Genomic DNA, 17,667 nt, shown 5'->3' on the forward strand with positions numbered 1-17,667 from the left:
AGCAGGGGTGGGGGGAGCTTCCCAAGTGGTGGAGCAGGGCTGCAGGTGTCTCTCTGTCTCTCTCCCTATCTTCCCCTCCCCTCTCCATTTCTTTCTTTCTTTCTTTCTTTCTTTCTTTCTTTCTTTCTTTCTATTTTTTAACCAGAGCACCGTTCAGCTCTGGCTTATGGTGGTGCGGGGGATTGAACCTGGGACTTGGGAGCCTCAGCCACGAGAGTCTGTTTGCAGAGCCATCATGCTATCTACCCTCTGCCCTCCCCTCTCCATTTCTCTCTGTCTCCATCCAATAATAAATAAATATTTTTGGAAAATAATGTTTAAAAAGTTTAAAAATGCAAATGTTAAAAAATGTTCTTAAAAAACCAAGTTAATGAAAGTCGGGCGGTAGCGCAGCGGGTGAAGCGCAGGTGGCACAAAGCACAAGGACCGGCATAAGGATCCCGGTTCGATCCCCGGCTCCCCACCTGCAGGGGAGTCGCTTCACAGGCGGTGAAGCAGGTCTGCAGGTGTCTGTCTTTCTCTCCCCCTGTCTGTTTTCCCCTCCTCTCTCCATGTCTCTCTGTCCTGTCCAACAATGACGACGTCAACAACAACAATAATAACCACAACAATAAAAAAAAGCAACAAGGACAACGAAAGAAAAATAAATACATTAAAAAATCTCCATCTATATAAATAAAATCAAGTTAAAAAAAAAAATCCGTCACCGAGAGCTTGTGGGGGCCCCAGGGAGCCGGGGGGTGGGGTGGTGGTGACACCAGGTGACACTCAAGAGTCTGGGGTGCCATGGGGGCATGGGGTGGTCTGGGGTGCCATGGGGGGGCTGTCAAGAATTTTTTTGGGGGGGCAATGTGGCGACTCCCTGAGGCTCCTTCAAGGGTTGGGGGACCCCAGGGTCCCCCCCGAAGGGGTCAGGGGGCACGTTGGGGGGACACCTGGGGTCTCTGAGGGTGTCGGAGGTCATTTTTTTAGGGGTGGGAAATTCAAATATTTGAGGTGCCCATCCAGAGGCCAGGGGTTCCCTCTGGGGGTCACCCGAGGCTTCTCAAGGGGGCATGGGGACCCCCTAAATGTTGGGGTGCGTGGGAATTTGACGTCCTCAGCTTTGCGGGGGCGGTTTCAGGGGACCCCCCCCTCCCGCCCCACCCAGCTGGTGCCGCTAATGTGACCCTAGCGATTTGGGGGACTGGAGGTTCGGAGAGGGGAAGAAAAGACCCATTGTGGTTCCAGACGGCCGGGGAGCGACGTGGGTGGGGACGGGGACCCCCTCGCGGAGCCCAGGCTCTCGGCGCAGCGCACAAAGCGCGACGCCCGCCCCGCCAGGTGAGGCGCAGGCGAACCCTCACACCTGAGCCCGCGCCGCTGCCTTCCCGCCTGCGCGAGGCCCGCCGTGCGCATGCGTGACGCGAGGAGCTCCGCCCACCGGCGCGCGACCGGAAACGTCCCGCTTTTGACTTCAGAGGGCGCGCATGGAGGGGCTCGATGCGCAGGCGCGCTGCCAGCCCGCCCCGCCCACCGTCACACGCCCCACCCCATACCTACTGTATCGCCTACGCGCCTGCGCGACGCGCACTACCCGCCGGGATTTGTAGTTCCCGAGGCGCCCAGCCGCAGCCAGTCCAGCGGCTGTGCTCGGGTGAGGTGCCCAGGAACCCAGGCGGAAGTGGGGCGCCCCCCTCCCCAGACTGGGGCCGCGGTGAAGGCGACCTGTGGGTGATCGAGAGGTGCCGGCAAGGCTCGTTGAGCTCAGGCGGGGCGATCGATCACTGCCCCCCGCCTCCTGGGTAGGGAGGAGTGCCAGGAGGAGGCAGGGCCGGGCTAGGCCAGGGGGGCCGGGCAGACTGACTGCAGGACAGCCGGACATACGGCCAGGAGATGCAAAAGAGAAAGGGGCCTCCCGCAGCCCCGGGACGGGGCGCCGCCGCAGCCCGGCAGGTGAGCTTGCACCCCACGATCCCTCCCCCGGACCCCCCCCAGGGCAGAATCCCATCCCCCCCCAGGTAAGCGCCCTCCCAGGTGAGCCCGGCCCCGCCCCCTGCAGGTGAGCTTTGCACCCCCGCACCCCGCTGCGGCCTGCTGTCACCTGTCCCCGGCCCCCTGGCGCCCCAGGGCTCCCGGACACCTGTTGCCCCCAGAATTTTCAGGATCGGAGGCCTGGGATCCTGGTTACTGTCTGTCTGCCTCCCTCCATCCGCCAGACCTGAGCACCCCCCAGTGAACCCCCATCCTGCAAGGCCGAGGCTGGGTCCCCTGTCTTCTCCTCGTTGTAGGGGACACCTCGGCCCCAGAGAGGGGCGTGCACTACCTGTCCAAGGTCACAGAGATTGGGAGCGGTGGGGGGAGTCCCCCATCTGCTTTCCCCCCCCAGCACCCCAAGAATCAAAAGTATTTATTTATTTATTAATAGATTTGATTTTGACCAGAGCACTGCTCAACTCTGGCTTGTGGTGGTAGCAAGGGGACTGAACCTGAGGCTTTTTTTAATATATATAATCTTTATTTATTTTAAATGTTTTTCTAAAAAATATATTTTTATTTATTTATGAGAAAGATAGGAGGAGCGAGAAAGAACCAGACATCACTCTGGCACATGTGCTGCCGGGGATCAAACTCAGGACCTCATGCTTGAGAGTCCAAAGCTTTATCACTGCGACACCTCCTGGACCACTAAATTTTTTTTTTAATATTTATTTTATTTATTCCCTTTTGTTGCCCTTGTTGTTTTACTGCTGTAGTTATTGTTGTTGTTATTGATGATGTCGTTGTTGGATAGGACAGAGAGAAATGGAGAGAGGAGGGGAAGACAGAGAGGGGGAGAGAAAGACACCTGCAGACCTGCTTCACCACCTGGGAAGCGACTCCCCTGCAGGTGGGGAGCCGGGGGTGGGGGGGCTCGAACTGGGATCCTTAATGCCGGTCCTTGTTCTTTGGGCCACCTGCATTTAACCCGCTGTGCTAGCGCCCGACTGCCTTTAATCTTTATTTATTTATTGGATAGAGACAGCCAGAAATTGAGAGGGGTGGGGGAGATAAAGAGGGAGAGGAGAGACGGAGTGGCAGCTGCAGAACTGCTTCATCACTTGCAAAGCTTTCCCCCTGCAGGTGGGAAACCAGGGGCTCGAACCTGGGTCTTTGTGCATTGTAACTAGTGGGCTCAGCCAGGCGCCACCACCCAGCCCTGAACCAGGATCTTCTGAAGCCTCAAAGCATGAGAGTCTTTTTGCATAACCATTATGCTATCTCCCCTCTACCCCTACCCAGGATTGTTTTTAAAATATTCCTTTATTTATTTATTATTAGTTAGAGACAGAGAGACATTGAGAGGGAAAGGGGGAGATAGAGAGAGAGACACCTGCAGCCCTGCTTCACCACTCTGAAGCTTCCCCTTGCAGGTGGGGATCGGGGGCTCGAACCCAGGTCCTTGCTCACTGTAATGTGTGCGCTTAACCAGGTGCGCCACCACCTGAGCCCTAAGAATCAGGATTTTATCAGACATGGGGGTGGGGTAGCCCCAGGTTTGAACTTGGTGGGCAGGTATTCACACAGTGAGCTGAGCTGATGTGGGTCTCCATTTTCCTGTATGGAAATCCTGGGGCTGGGGAGACAGCAGGACGGTTCTGCAAAGAGACTCTCCTCCCTGAGGCTCTGAGGTCCCAGGTTCAAGCCAGACCACAGCAGCGGGGAAAAAATAAAATAAAAGAATAGGTGGCCAGTGAATGAGGAGCTGACCTCTCAAGTGGGGTCCCTGGCAGCACATGTACCAGAGGGAGGCTTTGGTCCCCGTCTCCCCACCCCCTCGACTCACCGGGATGATGATGCCTTTGTGCACGACCTGGGTTCAAGCCCCGCCTCACTGCACTGGAGGAAGCTTCAGGGGCAGCGCGCCCCCTCTCTGTGTCTAAAATAAATAATAATTAATAATAAGGATAAGAAGATGTTGAAAATTAATAGGTTAAGAATTCACCAATGGGGGTCAGGCGGTAGCACAATGGGTTAAGTGCACATGGCGTGAAGTGTAAGGAGCGGCCCAGTTCGAGCCCCGGCTCCCTACCTGCAAGGGAGTCGCTTCCTAGGCGGTGAAGCAGGTCTGCAGGTGTCTGTCTTTCTCTCCCCCTCTCTGTCTTCCCCTCCTCTCTCCATTTCTCTCTGTCCTATCCAATCATAATGGTATCAGTAACAACAACAATACTAACCACTAGAACATTAAACAACAAGGGCAACAAAAAGGAAAAAAAATGGCCTCCAGGAGCAGTGGATTCCTGGTGCAGTTACTGAGCCCAGCAATAACCCTGGAGGCAAAAAAAAAAAAAAAAAGTCACCAACAGTGAAGAAGGAATAGTAAGTACTACTATTACTAATAATAGGAAGTATGTATAAATCTAGTCAGGAGGGCGGGGTTGTGGGAGATATAGCATCATGTTTCTGCAAATAAAGTTTCCTGCCTGAGGCTCCAGGTTCAATCCCCAACACCACTGTCAGCTAGAGCTGATCAGTGCCGTGGTTAAAAGTAAATAAATAAATAAATAAATAAATAAATAAATAAATGGGGCTGGGCAGTGGTGCACCAGGTTAAGCACACATAGTAAGAAGCATAAGGGCCCAGCAAGGATCCCAGTTCAAGTCCCCGGCTCCCCACCTGCAGGGTGGTCGCTTCACAGGCGGTGAAGCAGGTCTGCAGGTGTGTCCGTCTCTCTGTCTCTCTCCCTATCTCCCCCTCCTCTCTCCATTTCTGTTCTGTCCAATAAAATGGGGGTGGGGGGAATGGCAGCCGGGAGCAGTGCATTCATAGGGCAGGCACTGAGCCCCAGCGATAACCCTGGAGACACATACCTACACCACACACACACACACACACACACACACACACACACACACACACACACAATGAAAGGGACACGTGAATTTTAAGTGGCACTAGGGAATGAATGAAAGACCATACAAATGCCGTCATCACAGATCAGCCTCTCTGTCATCCCCCTTTTAAAATATTTATTTATTCCCTTTTGTTGCCCTTGTTGTTTTATTGTTGTAGTTATTATTGTTGTCGTCATTGTTGGGTAGGACAGAGAGAAATGGAGAGAGGAGGGGAAGACAGAGAGGGGGAGAGAAAGACAGACACCTGTGGACCTGCTTCACCTGCCGGTGGGGAGCCGGGGGCTTGAACTAGGATCCCTACACTGGTCCTCGAGCTTTGCGCCATGTGTGCTTAACCCGCTGTGCTACCGCCCGGCCCCCAGGACCTTACATTTTGTTTTATACTATGTACGCTTAACTCAGTGAGCCACCTCCCAGCTCCTCTCACCCCACCCCCAGCCTCTCTCTCTGAGGACACCTGTCACCACCTGGAACTGCTCTCTTGGGGACGTGGGGGGTGGGCGGAGCGGCAGAGGGTACTGGTCTCCATGGTGTCACCCCCTCCTGTCCCCACAGCTGGGCCTGCTGGTGGACCTGTCCCCCGACGGTCTCATGGTCCCTAAAGACACCATGAACGAGGAGGAGTTGGAAGCTGAGTTCCTGGCCTTGGTGGGTGGCCAGGCCCCTGCCCTGGACAAGCTTCAGGGGAAAGGTGAGTGACCCGGAACGCTACGACTGTCACACATGCAGCCCAAGCGAGAGAAAGAGAGAGAGAGAGAGAGAGAGAGAGAAAGAGAGGTCATAACACCAGCACTTCCCCAGCCACTCCACGGCTCTACCATGTGGTGCCAGGGGCTTGAACGGCTGCTTCCTGCCTGCATGGCAAAGCAGGTGCCCTGTGCTGTGAGCTGTTACCTGCTCCTCCCACACCTCCAGGTGTCAGTCAGTCCCAGGGTGTGGGTTCTGGATGGAGCAGGAGGAGGGTGTTTGTGTGTCTCTGTGTGTGTGTCTGTGTGTGTGTGTCTGTGTGTGTGTCTGTGTGCCTATGCCGGTGTGTGTCTGTGTGTGTGTGTCTGTGTGTGTGTTTCTGTGTGTGTGTGTGTTGTGTGTGTGTCTGTGTGTGTCTGTCTGTGTGTGTGTGTCTGTGTGTGTGTGTCTGTGTTTCTGTGTGTGTCTCTGTGTGAGTGTTTCTGTGTCTGTGTGTATGTGTGTCTGTGTGTGTGGTGGGGTATCTGGAGGGTCTGAGGACCACTGGGGTGCACCCCAGTGGCCCTCAGGAAGGCAGGTGGTTGTTGGAGTGTCTAGAAGGACCCCCGCCGCCTCTGTCCCCCAGGCCCACTGCCCATGGACGCCATTGAGAAGATGGCTAGTCTCTGTATGAGGGACCCAGATGAGAGCGAGGATGAGGGGACGGACGAGGACGTGGAGGCCGACGAGGACCTTCTGGTGAGTCCCGGGGGGATGGAGCCTGGGGTGGGGGGCTTCCCACCTCCCTCCTTCTCCACTCCACCTGTGTCCCCAACCCCCAGGCCGAGCTCCACGAGGTCCTTGAGGACGAGCAGAAGGTCTCCGCAGCCCAGCCTCTGACCCCCCAGGTACCCGCCCCCCAAAGCCCGGGTTTTGGGAAGCAGGGATGCCCCCCCCCCGCCCCTCCTCTAGCACAGGACCAGCTTCATGGGCAGGGGACCTTCCCTCCCCGTGAAGGACATGCGGGTTGGTTCGAAGCCCTGTGGGGCAGGGTGGCCCCGTGTAAGTTTGGGGGTGACTGCGATGAGACCCCCCCACTTCTGCAGCCCCAGGCCCCCAGTCCCGGGCTGGAGGGGACCCTGCTGGAAAGGGTGGCCTTGTACCAGGCAGCGGTAGCCGCAGCCAGGCAGGCAGGAGACAGCGCTAAGGCAAGGCGCTGTGAACGGGGCCTGAAGGTGAGAAAAGGGGGGGTGGCAGTGCGGGGGACCCCACAATCCCCCTGGCCCTGATTCTCCACCACCCACCACCGTTCCCCCCCACGCAGACCCTGGACGGTCTGCTGACTGCCGTGCGTAAGGGCCAGGCCATCGATGAAGGGGACATCCCTCCTCCAGTGGTCCTTGGGGGGGGCCTGGCCACCCCGCCCAGCCACACCCCTGTGCACCCCAAGACCCCCGAAGCCGGGGTCACCGCGGAGAGGCCTCTGCCTGCTGTTCCCAGCGCCCCCAGGCCTCCAGGTAGGTGGGGAAGGGGTGAGAAAGCCAAGCTGATATGGATGGCGTTTTAGGGGACCCCAGGAATTGAGGGGGTCCTGTTCAGGAGGCAAATGTGAGAGTGAAAGGGGGGGACACACACTTTAACCTGTGTAAGGACCGGAGCTCGAGCGCCCCCTGTCTCCCACACGGGAGCACAGCTCTGCTCCCAGCCCTGGAGGAGCTTCCCCTGTGTGGGCACGGGCTGCCTGTGTGGTGCTGGGGTCGCAAGAGGCGGGCCGTGGGTGGGGAGGGCAACCCCAACGCTGTGTGCCCCCCCCCCCCGTCCTGTGCACCTCCCCCTCAGGTGACAGCAGCCCCGGCCCCCACGCCCAGCTGCAGGCCCGGCAGCACCAATACAAACTGGCCGCGCTCCACGCCAAGCAGCAGGGGGACCCGGCTGGAGCCACCCGCCTCTTCCGGGTGGCCAAGGTGTGCAGAGGGCCGGGGGTCCCTGTGCCCCCCGGGAGGCGCCCACTCTGAGCGCCACTCGGCCTATGGGGTTGGGCTGGGGAGGGGGTTCCCCAAGGGGTCCTGGCTTCTGCCCCTGACACTGGGCCCCCACCACTGGAAGACCCCCACCTTCCCGGACCCTCTGGACCCTGGGATCCTCAGACCTGGACCTCTTCCTGCCCCCGCCCCTTCTTTGCCTGGCCCCGCCCACACCTTATTGGTCACACCCACCCCAGAATTTCCATCTTCTGGCTCCGCCCCACCAGACTCTCGTTGGCCACGCCCAGCCTACCGCCCTCATCTGGCCACGCCCTCAGAGAGCTCCCTCCCGTGGCCCCACCCACACCGAGCCCTCGTTGGCCACGCCCACCAGGCAGTCCCTCCTCTGGCCCCGCCCACAGAGACCTGTCTCCTGTGGCTCCGCCCACAACGAGCCCTCTTGGCCACGCCCACTCTGGGGCTTGGGTCACGCCCACACACGACTCCCTCCTCTGGCCCCGCCCAACATGGGGCTCACTGCTCTGATGCCGCCCACTCAGCCCCTCCCCTCTGATCGGGCCTGTCATCCCCCCAACCAGAGCTTCGACGCGGTCCTGGACGCCCTGAGCCGCGGGGAGCCCGTGGACCTGTCCCGAGTGCCCCCTCCACCTGGTGAGGACCTCCCCAAAACTCCCCCTTCACCCTCCCCCAGGGCTCTTGGAACTCTCCACCCCACCCGTCCTTCCCTCCCTGGTCTGCTCCCTTCCCGGGTAGTCAATATGGGGGACCCCTGGGCCGGGCCGGGCAGCCCCCCTCATGGCCCGGGTCTCTGCATCCCCAGACCAGCTACCCGCGGACCCACCGTCCCCGCAGCCCAGCGCGCCCTCCACGCCAGGTACCTGGGGCCCAGCCTGGGGTTGGGGGTGGCCCTGGGGGACCCACCTCGACTCTTATCCCCTCACCCCCCAAAACCCCCAGAGGCGCCCCCGGCCCCCCGGAGCCTCCTGGAGGCGCTGGAGCAGCGGATGGAGCGGTACCAGGCAGCGGCGATGCAGGCTTCGGGGCGTGGGGACGAGCGCAAGGCCCGCATGCACCAACGCATCCTCAAGGTGGGGCCTGGGGGTCCAGGGACGGGTGCAAGACGTGGGGTGATGTGGAGCGCTTGAGACGGTGGTGGGGGCCAAGATCTGGGGAGACGCGAGGTCCAAGGAGTTGGGGGTGCTTGCTTGCAGGCACAGCGAACAGGAGTGGGTGCAGGGCAACAAGGAAGGGCTTGAGGGGTGGCCCAAGGGGAGGGGTGGAGGCAGGAGTTTGGGGTGCAGAGCCCTGGGAGACAGGAAGAGGGGGTACCCGGGCCGCGGAGCCCCGGTCCCCTAGACCTCACACACTTGTCCCGTCCGGCTGCAGCAATACCAAGATGCCATCCGTGCCCACAAGGCCGGCCGACTGGTGAATGTCGCTCAACTACCTGTGCCCCCAGGTAGGCCACGCCCCGTGGAGACAGGCCACGCCTTTATGTAGATTAGGCCACGCCCATGGATAGAAGGGCACAAATGGAACCTTCCCGGTCACGCCCATGGGCAGACAAGCCACGCCCCAAAGAGATAGGCCATGCCCCTCGGATAGGACACGCCCTGTGGTGACAGGTCACGCCTTTATGTAGATTAGGCCACGCCCAAGTACATTAGGCCACGCCCATGGACAGCAGGGCACAAACGGAACCTTCCAGGTCACGGGGGGGGGGGCGGGCAGACCACGCCCCCAAAGAGGTAGGGCACGCCCCCAGGGTAACCAGGCCACGCCCCTGGATACCAGTCCCCTCAAAGAAACTGGAGTGGTGAAATTCACCAAGACTCCACCTTAACTAAACTCAAATAGAAACACAAGAGGGCCAGGCAGTGGCACGCTTGGTTGAACGCATACATTATAGTGCGCAAGGACTAGGGTTCAAGTCCCAGGACCTTTCCTACAGGGGGGGAAGCTTCACGACCGTCCACTCCCCTCTCCTCTCAATGTCTCTCTGTCTCTATCAAATAAGTATTTAAAAAAAAGAAATAAAGGGGTCGGGTAGTGGCTCACCTGGTTGGGTGCACATGTTAACAGTGTGCAAGGACCTGGGTTCGAGTCCCCGGTCCCCACCTGCAAGGGAAAAGCTTTGCAAGAGGTAAAGCAGTGTGGCAGGTGGGTTTTTTTTTTGTCTCCTTCTCTACCTCCCACTTCCCTCCTGATTTCTGGCTGTCTCTACCCAGTAGCTAATAATAATAATAATAATAATAATAATATGAAAATACAAGTAGACTTAAAAGGGTGGCAAGGCGCTCACCCTGGGTGCATAGCCCCCGATTCCTGACGGGCTCCGCCACACTCCTCTGTCCCCAGGTTTCCCCCCAATCCAGGGCCTGGAGGCCTCAGAGCCCAACCAGCCCAGCCTGGTGGGAGTTCTAGAAACCGCCATGAAGCTGGCCCAGCAGGACGATGCCTTGGAGGATGACGAGGACGAGGACCCCAAGAAGGTGAGGGGGATCCCCCCCACACACATCCCACATGAGGAGAAGGCCAGGGAGCCGCAGCTGAGCCAGCCTCTGGGGCTTCCCGGTGGTGGCGCGGCCTCCATTGCTCTCCGTGACTCAGTTTACCCACCTGGAGAGTAGCTGTGGAATGGAGGAGCCCTGAGCCTTTTGTGGGGGCCGGCTCTTAGCAGTGTCTCCGGCTGTCCCCGCAGGCCACTGGCACTCCAGCAGCCCAGCCCAAAGCCCCACCCTCCAGGACACAGCAGCCGGGACCTGCGCCCGCAGCCAAGGCGGCCCCCAAGGGCTCCTCTGCCAGAGGTGGGGACCCCCCCCACCCCTCCGCACACCCCCACCCCAAGCCTGGTGCAGGCAACAACCTCGGACACCCATTTTCTCTGTGTCCCCCTGCCCTCCCCGCAGCCCAGCAGCAGCTGGCATTCCTGGAGGGCCGGCGGAAGCAACTCCTCCAGGCAGCCCTCCGGGCGAAGCAGAAGAACGACGTGGAAGGCGCCAAAATGCACCTGCGCCAGGCCAAGGGGCTGGAGCCCATGCTGGAGGCCTCCCGCAATGGGCTGCCCGTCGACATCGCCAAGGTCAGCTCCCCCTCCCCAAACACAAACCCCAAGGCTCACCACCCCCCCGCAGATACAAGGCCCACAGATGGGCCTCCAGCAGGGTTCAAATCCTGGCACCACATGGGAACACCACGGCACCAGGAGAAGCTCTTCAGTTGACAGAGATGTGCTGTGAAGTCCTCTCTGTCTTTCTTTTTTTTGTTGGGAGATAGCTCACCCAATAGAGTCCACACTTCACGCTGTCTTTTTTTTTTTTCTTTAAAATATATATTTATTTATTCCCTTTTGCTGCCCTTGTTATGGATGGAACCTGGGACCTCAGAGCCTCAGACAGGAGAGTCCTTTTGCAGAACCACTATGCTGTCTCCCTGTCCCCTTTTTATTTTTTTTATATTTGATAGGCTAGAAAGAGAGAGCGTGGAGTTGAGCGGTAGCGCAGCGGGTTAAGCACACTTGGCCCAAAGCGCAAGGACCGGCCTAAGGATCCCAGTTCGAGCCCCCGGCTCCCCACCTGCAGGGGAGTCGCTTCCCAGGCGGTGAAGCGGGTCTGCAGGTGTCTGTCTTTCTCTCCCCCTCTCTGTCTTCCCCTCCTCTCTCCATTTCTCTCTGCCCTATCCAACAACAATGACATAACAACAACAACAATAACTGCAACAATAAAGACAAGGGCAACAAAAGGGAATAAAAAATATCTTTATAGATAAATAAATAAATAAGAGTTTAATGAAACAATGATAAAGAAATTGTAAGATAAAAGGAAAAAGAGATCTCTGTGTGTGTCTCTAAATACACAGGTGACCTGTGTTCAGGGAGAAGGGGACCCCGACTCCCACTAACCCCCTTCACCTACCCATCCCTCCCCACCCCGCCAGGTACCGCCTGCCCCCGTGAACAAGGATGACTTTGCTCTCCTGCAGCGGCCGGGGCCCGGGCTCTCCCAGGAGGCCGCCAGGCGCTATGGAGAACTCGCCAAACTCCTGAGGCAACAGCATGAGGTGAGGGGGACTGGGGACCCACCTGTCAGGGTGGCCGGGAGGGGACACAGTGGTCGGAGGGCTGGTCTCACAGTTGTGGTGTCCTGGGTCCGAGCCCTGGCATTGCAGGTGTCGGAGGGAGGCACATTTTTCTTTAATCTTTATTTCCTGGATAGAGACAGAGAATTGAGTGGGAAGGGGGCGGTAGAGAGGGAAAGATGGTGATGTTCGTGGTTAGTCGCACGCGTTACAGTGCCCAAGGATCCAGGTTCAAGTCCCCGGCCCCACCTGCAAGGGGAAAAAGCTTCATGAGTGGTGAAGCAGGGCTGCAGGTGTCTCTCTGTCTCTCTCTCTCTCTCTCCCTCCCCATCCCTCTCAATTTCTCTCTGTTGCCATCCAATAATATATATATGTGTGTGTCTGTGTGTGTCTATGTGTGTGTGTGTGTGTGAAAAATAAAAAAAGAGAGGGAGAGAGACACCTGCAGCCCTGCTTCACCACTTGTGAAGCTTCCACCCTGCAGGTGGGGACGGGGGGCTTGAACTCAGGCCCTTGTGCACTGTAACGTGTGCACTCAGCCATGTATGCCACCACCCGGCCCCCAGAAGGAGGATCCTCTCTCTTTTTAAGTTTTAAACTTTTTAATCCATTTATGTATTTATTTATTTTTCCCCTTTGTTGCCCTTGTTGTTTGTCGTTGTTGTTATTGTTGTCGCCGTTGTTGGCTAGGACAGAGAGAAATGGAGAGAGGAGGGGAAGACAGAGGGGGGGAGAAAGACAGACACCTGCAGACCTGCTTCACCGCCTGGGAAGCGACTCCCCTGCAGGTGGGGAGCCGGGGGCTCGAACCGGGACCCTGATTCCCATTTATTCATTTTTTACCAAGGCACTGCTCAGCTCTGGCTGATGGTGGTTTGGGGGACTGAACCTGGGATTTATGCCTCAGGCATAAGAGTCTCTTTGTATAACTATTATGATATCTACCACCTCTCTCTCTCTCTCTCTCTCTCTCTCAATACATAAAGAAATTGGGCCAGGTGGTGGCACATCTGGTTGAGTACACTTGTTACCATGCGCAAGGACCGGGGTTCAAGAGCCTGAACCCCACCTGCAGGGGGAGAGCTTTGTGAGCAGGGAAGCAGGGCCCCAGGTGTGTGTCTCTCTCTCTCCCTCTCTTTCTCTCCCTTCCCTCTTGAAAAAAAGGAAGGAATAAAGGAGGGGGGAAAATGGAAGGAAGACATAACAGCAGAAACCGCGGACTGGGATAAAACCCCCTGACGACATTCCTGTTATTCCGGGTTCACTTCTGTTTTGGGGGCTTCACACAGGCCCATCCCTACACCCCCACACACACACCGTGGATTCTTTGGTCAGAAAGAGAGAGAGAGAGAGAGAGAGAGAGAGAGAGACAGAGCAGGAGAGACACCCCAGCTCCACCAGCTTGGTAAGCTGCTTCTTCCCACGACACCTGTGCAAGGGGCTCCCACGAGGCTCGAACCCAGCTCCTTCCGCACAGTGGCTCCTCCCCCCAGATCTCCCTCCTCACTGTCTCTCCCCCCTTCCCCCTGCACCCCCAGATGTGTCTGAATCATTCGAACCAGTTCACCCACCTGGGCAACATCACAGAGACCAGCAAGTGAGTACGCCCACCCCCAGTCGGGCCTGCCTGCCGCCCCCCGGGCCCTGTACCCCAGTTCCTGAGCTGGGGATCTCTCCCCCCCCCACACCCGTCTCCTCAAAGGTTTGAGAAGCTGGCGGAGGACTGTAAGCGGAGCATGGACAGCCTGAAGCAGGCCTTCTCCCGCGGGCTGCCCAGCCCCCACGTCCGCTTCGAGCAGAGGACCTTCAGTGTCATCAAGTGAGCCTCCCCGCTGCACCCCGATTCTCAAGTCTGGGGGTTCCCCAAGCGTGGACGCCCCAGAGAGTGTCTCCCCCCACCTCCGGGCATTTCAGGTGTCCGCAGACACCTGGTCCCCCCCCCCCCCCCCCGTTGGTGGAGAAACAGGATGGGAGGGTGGCTGGGTGCCCGTGCACCGGGTTAAGTACACACAGTACGAAGCACAAGGACCCGAGTTCGAGCCCCTGGCTCCTCACCTGCAGAGAGGAAGCTTTCACAAGCAGTGAAGCAGGTCTGCAGGTGTCTCTCTCTCCCTCTTTGTCTCCCCCTCCTCTCTCAATTTCTCTCTGTCCTGTCCAATAAAATGGAAAAAAATGGCCTCCAGGAGCAGTAGATTCGTAGTGCCAGCACCGAGCCCCAGCGATAACCTTGGAGGCAAATAACAACAACAACAATAATAATAATAATGGCCAAGTGGTGGTGCACCCGGTTGAGCGCACCCTTTACAAGCGCACAAGGACCCGGGTTTGAGCCCCCAGCCCCCACCAGCAGGAGAAAGCTTTACCAGTGGTGAAGCAGGGCTGCAGGTGTCTCTCTCCCTCCCTATCTCCCCCTTCCCTTTCTGGCTGTCTGTATAATGCCAAATTTTTTTTTAAGTTATTAACCGGGTCTCAAGCCCAGGAAGCTCCCAGAGGTGGTTTTGGGGGGGCTGTTTCTTTTCCTCCCATCCATTGACTGAAGTGTCTGTGTCCCCCCTCCCCCAAGAATCTTCCCGGACCTCAGCGCCAATGACATGGTTCTCTTCATCCTCAAGGCAGTGAACCTCTCCACGCCCCCAGGTGAGGTGCCTTCTGGGGGTGCTACGGGAAAAGAAGGGGTATACCCCCAACCCCAACCCTGTTCCCCACCCCCGACCCCTGACCCCCGACCCCCATCACACACAGGCCTCTCCCCCGGCGACTTGGATGTCTTTGTTCGGTTTGACTTCCCATACCCCAACGTGGTAGGTTGGGGGGCGCCCGGGATTGGGGAAGGGGGGCACTGGATTGTGGGAGGGGGTCTCACTCAGTGACACCCCCCCACACCCGATTTCTCTCCACCCCCCTCCCTTGGTTTCTGCAGGAGGAAGCTCAGAAGGACAAGACCAGCGTCATCAAAGGCACGGACTCTCCAGGTGAGCCCGTCTGAGGGTGTGCCCCCCCCAGGCCTCAGCCCCCCCCAAAAAAAAAATACAGGCTGGGGGGGTTCACTCCTATTTTTACGCTCCCCCCCAAGAGTTCAAGGAACAGTTCAAGCTTTGTATCAACCGTGCCCACCGAGGCTTCCGCCGTGCCGTGCAGATCAAAGGCCTCAAATTCGAGGTCATCCACAAGGGGTGAGTCGGTGGGGGGTGGGGCAGTTTCCCCGGCCTGGCCCTTGAACCCGGAGCCCGTCCCACCGTGCTTCTCACCCGCTCCCACCCACAGGGGCCTGTTCAAGACTGACCGGGTCCTGGGTACAGCCCAGCTGAAGCTGGACTCACTGGAGACATCTTGCGAAGTCCGGGAAGTCTTGGAGGTGAGGCGGGAGGAGGCGGGGGTCCCCCGACTCTGACTGAGCCGCAGTCCTGCCCTGCCTTCATTCTGTCTCCTGACTCCCCGGTTTCCTGGAGCATCTGGTTTCTCCTCCTCACTTGGACCGTTTAGACCTTGGGTGATCTGACCTCCTCCCACCCACCACTCACACCCAGGTCCTAGACGGTCGCCGGCCCACGGGGGGCCGCTTGGAGGTGATGGTGAGAATCCGGGAGCCGCTCACGGCCCAGCAGCTGGAGACAGTGACCGAGAGGTGGATGGTGGTGGACCCCGTGCCTGCTGCTCCACCCCCTGTGAGCCGGCCCTCCTGTTCCTGGGGGGGTCCCCCAAGAAGTGGGGGGGCTGGAGCTCATGTCCCTCCCTCCCCCCAAAAAAGCAGGTCAGCGGCCCCAAGGCCAAGGCCCCGCCGGTGCCCATGCCCGCCAGGGAGCCGGGGAACAGGTACGTGGCCTGGACAAAGCCAGTTTACCCTCCTGAGCTGGGCCCTGAAGACCTTTGGGCATCTGGCCCTCTTGATCTCTGCCCACTCTTCCGTGCCCCACTCCCAGATCCTGTCAGTTTCCCGGGGCTCAGGGCTTATCTGCTGCCCTGCCCAACCTGCTTCCTCCAGGAAGCCCTCCCTGACCACTTGGCATTGACAGTTTCCCCTGGTGGCTGGAACCCAGAGTGGGGATAGGGGCACCCCTCCCCCAGATTCCCCCCTTTCACCCCTCCCTGTCTCCCCCCAACCGCCAGCAGCAGGTCGGCCCAACCCCTGCACAGCCTCAGCGTGCTGGCGCTTGACCAGGAGCGGCTGGAAAGGAAGGTAGAGAAATGATCTTCCTCCTCCCTCCTCCTCCTTCTCCTCCTCCTTTTTTAAAATTTTGGCTCCAGGGTTATTGCTGGGGCTCGGTGCACTGCAAATCCACTGCTCCTGGAGGCTATTTTTTCCCCCTCCATTTTTGTTGCCATTGTTGCTCTTGTTATTGTTGTTGATATTGATGTCATCATTGTTGGATAGGACAGAGAGAAATGGAGAGAGGAGGGGAAGACAGAGAGGGGGAGAGAAAGACAGACACCTGCAGACCTGCTTCACCACCTGGGAAGCGACTCCCCTGCAGGTGGGGAGCTGGGGGCTCGAACCGGGATCCTTAGGCCGGTCCTTGTGCTTTGCGCCACCTGCGCTTAACCCGCTGCGCCACCTACCGCCCGACCCCCGTTCTTCTCCTTTTCATCCTCCTCCTCTTCCTCCTCCTCCTCTATCAGACCACTTAGACCTTTTGCGATATGACCATCATCACATCCTGCTTTCTCTCTCTCTCTCTCTCTTATTTATTTATTTCTGGAGGGGAGGGAGGGCCCGGTGGAGGGGCGCCAGGCTGGAGGACCCCCCCCATCACCCCGTCTGCACCCCCCAGATCCTGGCGCTGAGGCAGGCGCGGCGCCCCGTGCCCCCCCAGCTGGCCCAGCAGTACAAGGACATCACGCAGCGCAGCCAGTGGCAGCGGACGCAGCTGGAGCAGGGGGGCCCGGCCATCCGGCGGGGTAGGGGCTCCGCGGGGAGGGGCTGGGGGTGAGGGGCAGCGGGGTAGGGGGGGTCCTGACTTCCATTTCTGCCCCTGCCCCCCCCCCCCCCAGAGTACGTGGCCCAGCTGGAGCGGCAGCTGCAGTTCTACACGGAGGCCACGCGGCGCTTGGGCAGCGACGGCAGCAGGGTGAGGCCGAGACCCCCGGGCAGGGGCGCGGGCGGGCGGGCGGGCGGGCTGAAGGGGTGCACCGCTGAGCCCCCACTTTCCCCACCCAGGACGCCGCCAAGGAGGCCCTGTACCGCCGAAACCTGGTGGAGAGCGAGGTCCGCAGTGGGCGGGTTGGGCATGGCCAGTGGGGGGGGTCGGGAGTGTGGGGACCCCCCACCCCCGAGCTCCCTGAACCCCACATCTTCCCCCCCCACCGCAGCTGCAGAGGCTCCGCAGGTGAGGAGGGGCCCCCCCACCCCGAGTCTGCAGAGCGGACCCCCAGCACCCCCAGGAGCCGCCCCGCCCGACAAGGCGACAATCAGCTACAGTGGGGATCGGCCCCCCCTTAACCCACACGAGCGGGGGGGGGGGGGGCGCCGGCACCCCCAGAACCAACCGTCCCCGGGGCGGGGAGGCATCAGCCCCCCACCCCCCGACACAGAAGTGTTTGCACAGCCCCCTCCCCTGAAGCACTTTACTCTCTGCCCCACACTGGCCTGAACCCCAAAGTTCATCTGTACCCCAAAGATGCCGTGGGGCTCCTCGTCCCCACTTCGAGTCCGGGGGGGGCTCCCCACAGGGCTGCCCTGGCCAAGCTGGAGCCCACCCCCACCCCACCCCACCCCACCCCCCGGGCTGCCACCTGGAATAAACAGCCAGGGTCACACTGAATCTCCGTCTCTACTTCTTCCAGGGGGGTGTCTCCCAGACCCCCCATCAAAAAAAAAGCCACCACCACTCCCTGCAGGATGAGAAGGGCTGGTGCTGGGAGCAATCTTGGGGCTTCTGGGGGGCGGCGGCTCTGGGCTGGGTGTTTCTGAGCATGATACGTAGGAGATACGGAGCAGTGTCCCCAAAACTGTCTGTCACCTTGGAAGAGGGGTGCTGCCCCCCCTTCCGGCTTGAGTCCTCACTCCACAGCTCACCCCTAGGAGGCGCGAGTGGGGTCCTCCATGCAGGGGGGTGGGCGGTGGGCC

The 17,667-nt window shown here is 59.2% G+C and overlaps 1 protein-coding gene across 4 annotated transcripts; it reads left to right on the forward strand.

The window, feature by feature from the left end:
* Window positions 1-1,583: 1,583 nt before the first annotated feature.
* CC2D1A (coiled-coil and C2 domain containing 1A) lies at window positions 1,584-17,357 on the forward strand. 4 transcript variants are annotated; one of them, XM_060181842.1, is made up of 29 exons: window positions 1,584-1,935; window positions 5,431-5,566; window positions 6,188-6,300; window positions 6,384-6,449; window positions 6,648-6,776; window positions 6,866-7,058; window positions 7,381-7,505; window positions 8,105-8,177; window positions 8,347-8,400; window positions 8,484-8,614; window positions 8,913-8,985; window positions 9,885-10,018; window positions 10,228-10,333; window positions 10,436-10,608; window positions 11,463-11,585; window positions 13,142-13,200; window positions 13,306-13,422; window positions 14,167-14,240; window positions 14,346-14,404; window positions 14,524-14,575; window positions 14,677-14,776; window positions 14,868-14,958; window positions 15,131-15,268; window positions 15,352-15,416; window positions 15,711-15,780; window positions 16,373-16,499; window positions 16,593-16,669; window positions 16,759-16,806; window positions 16,911-17,357. In XM_060181842.1, exons 1-29 carry the CDS (start codon window positions 1,876-1,878, stop codon window positions 16,929-16,931), a joined length of 2,787 nt encoding a protein of 928 aa, XP_060037825.1. In that variant the 5' UTR covers window positions 1,584-1,875; the 3' UTR covers window positions 16,932-17,357. The 4 variants fall into 4 exon arrangements, with proteins under 4 accessions (XP_060037825.1, XP_060037827.1, XP_060037826.1 ...); XM_060181844.1 differs by having other exon boundaries at window positions 15,714-15,780; XM_060181843.1 differs by having other exon boundaries at window positions 15,355-15,416.
* Window positions 17,358-17,667: the final 310 nt, after the last annotated feature.

Source organism: Erinaceus europaeus, chromosome 23 (genome assembly GCF_950295315.1).
Source record: "Erinaceus europaeus chromosome 23, mEriEur2.1, whole genome shotgun sequence".
Lineage (NCBI taxonomy): Eukaryota > Metazoa > Chordata > Mammalia > Eulipotyphla > Erinaceidae > Erinaceus > Erinaceus europaeus.

Excerpts from the sequence above, each read along its gene's own strand:
- CC2D1A (XM_060181842.1), top strand. The coding sequence starts at position 1,876 with ATGCAAAAGAGAAAGGGGCCTCCCGCAGCCCCGGGACGGGGCGCCGCC. Across the intron at positions 5,567-6,187 it reads GGACAAGCTTCAGGGGAAAG|GCCCACTGCCCATGGACGCC; the intron begins GTGAGTGACCCG and ends TCTGTCCCCCAG. Across the intron at positions 16,807-16,910 it reads GAAACCTGGTGGAGAGCGAG|CTGCAGAGGCTCCGCAGGTG; the intron begins GTCCGCAGTGGG and ends CCCCCACCGCAG.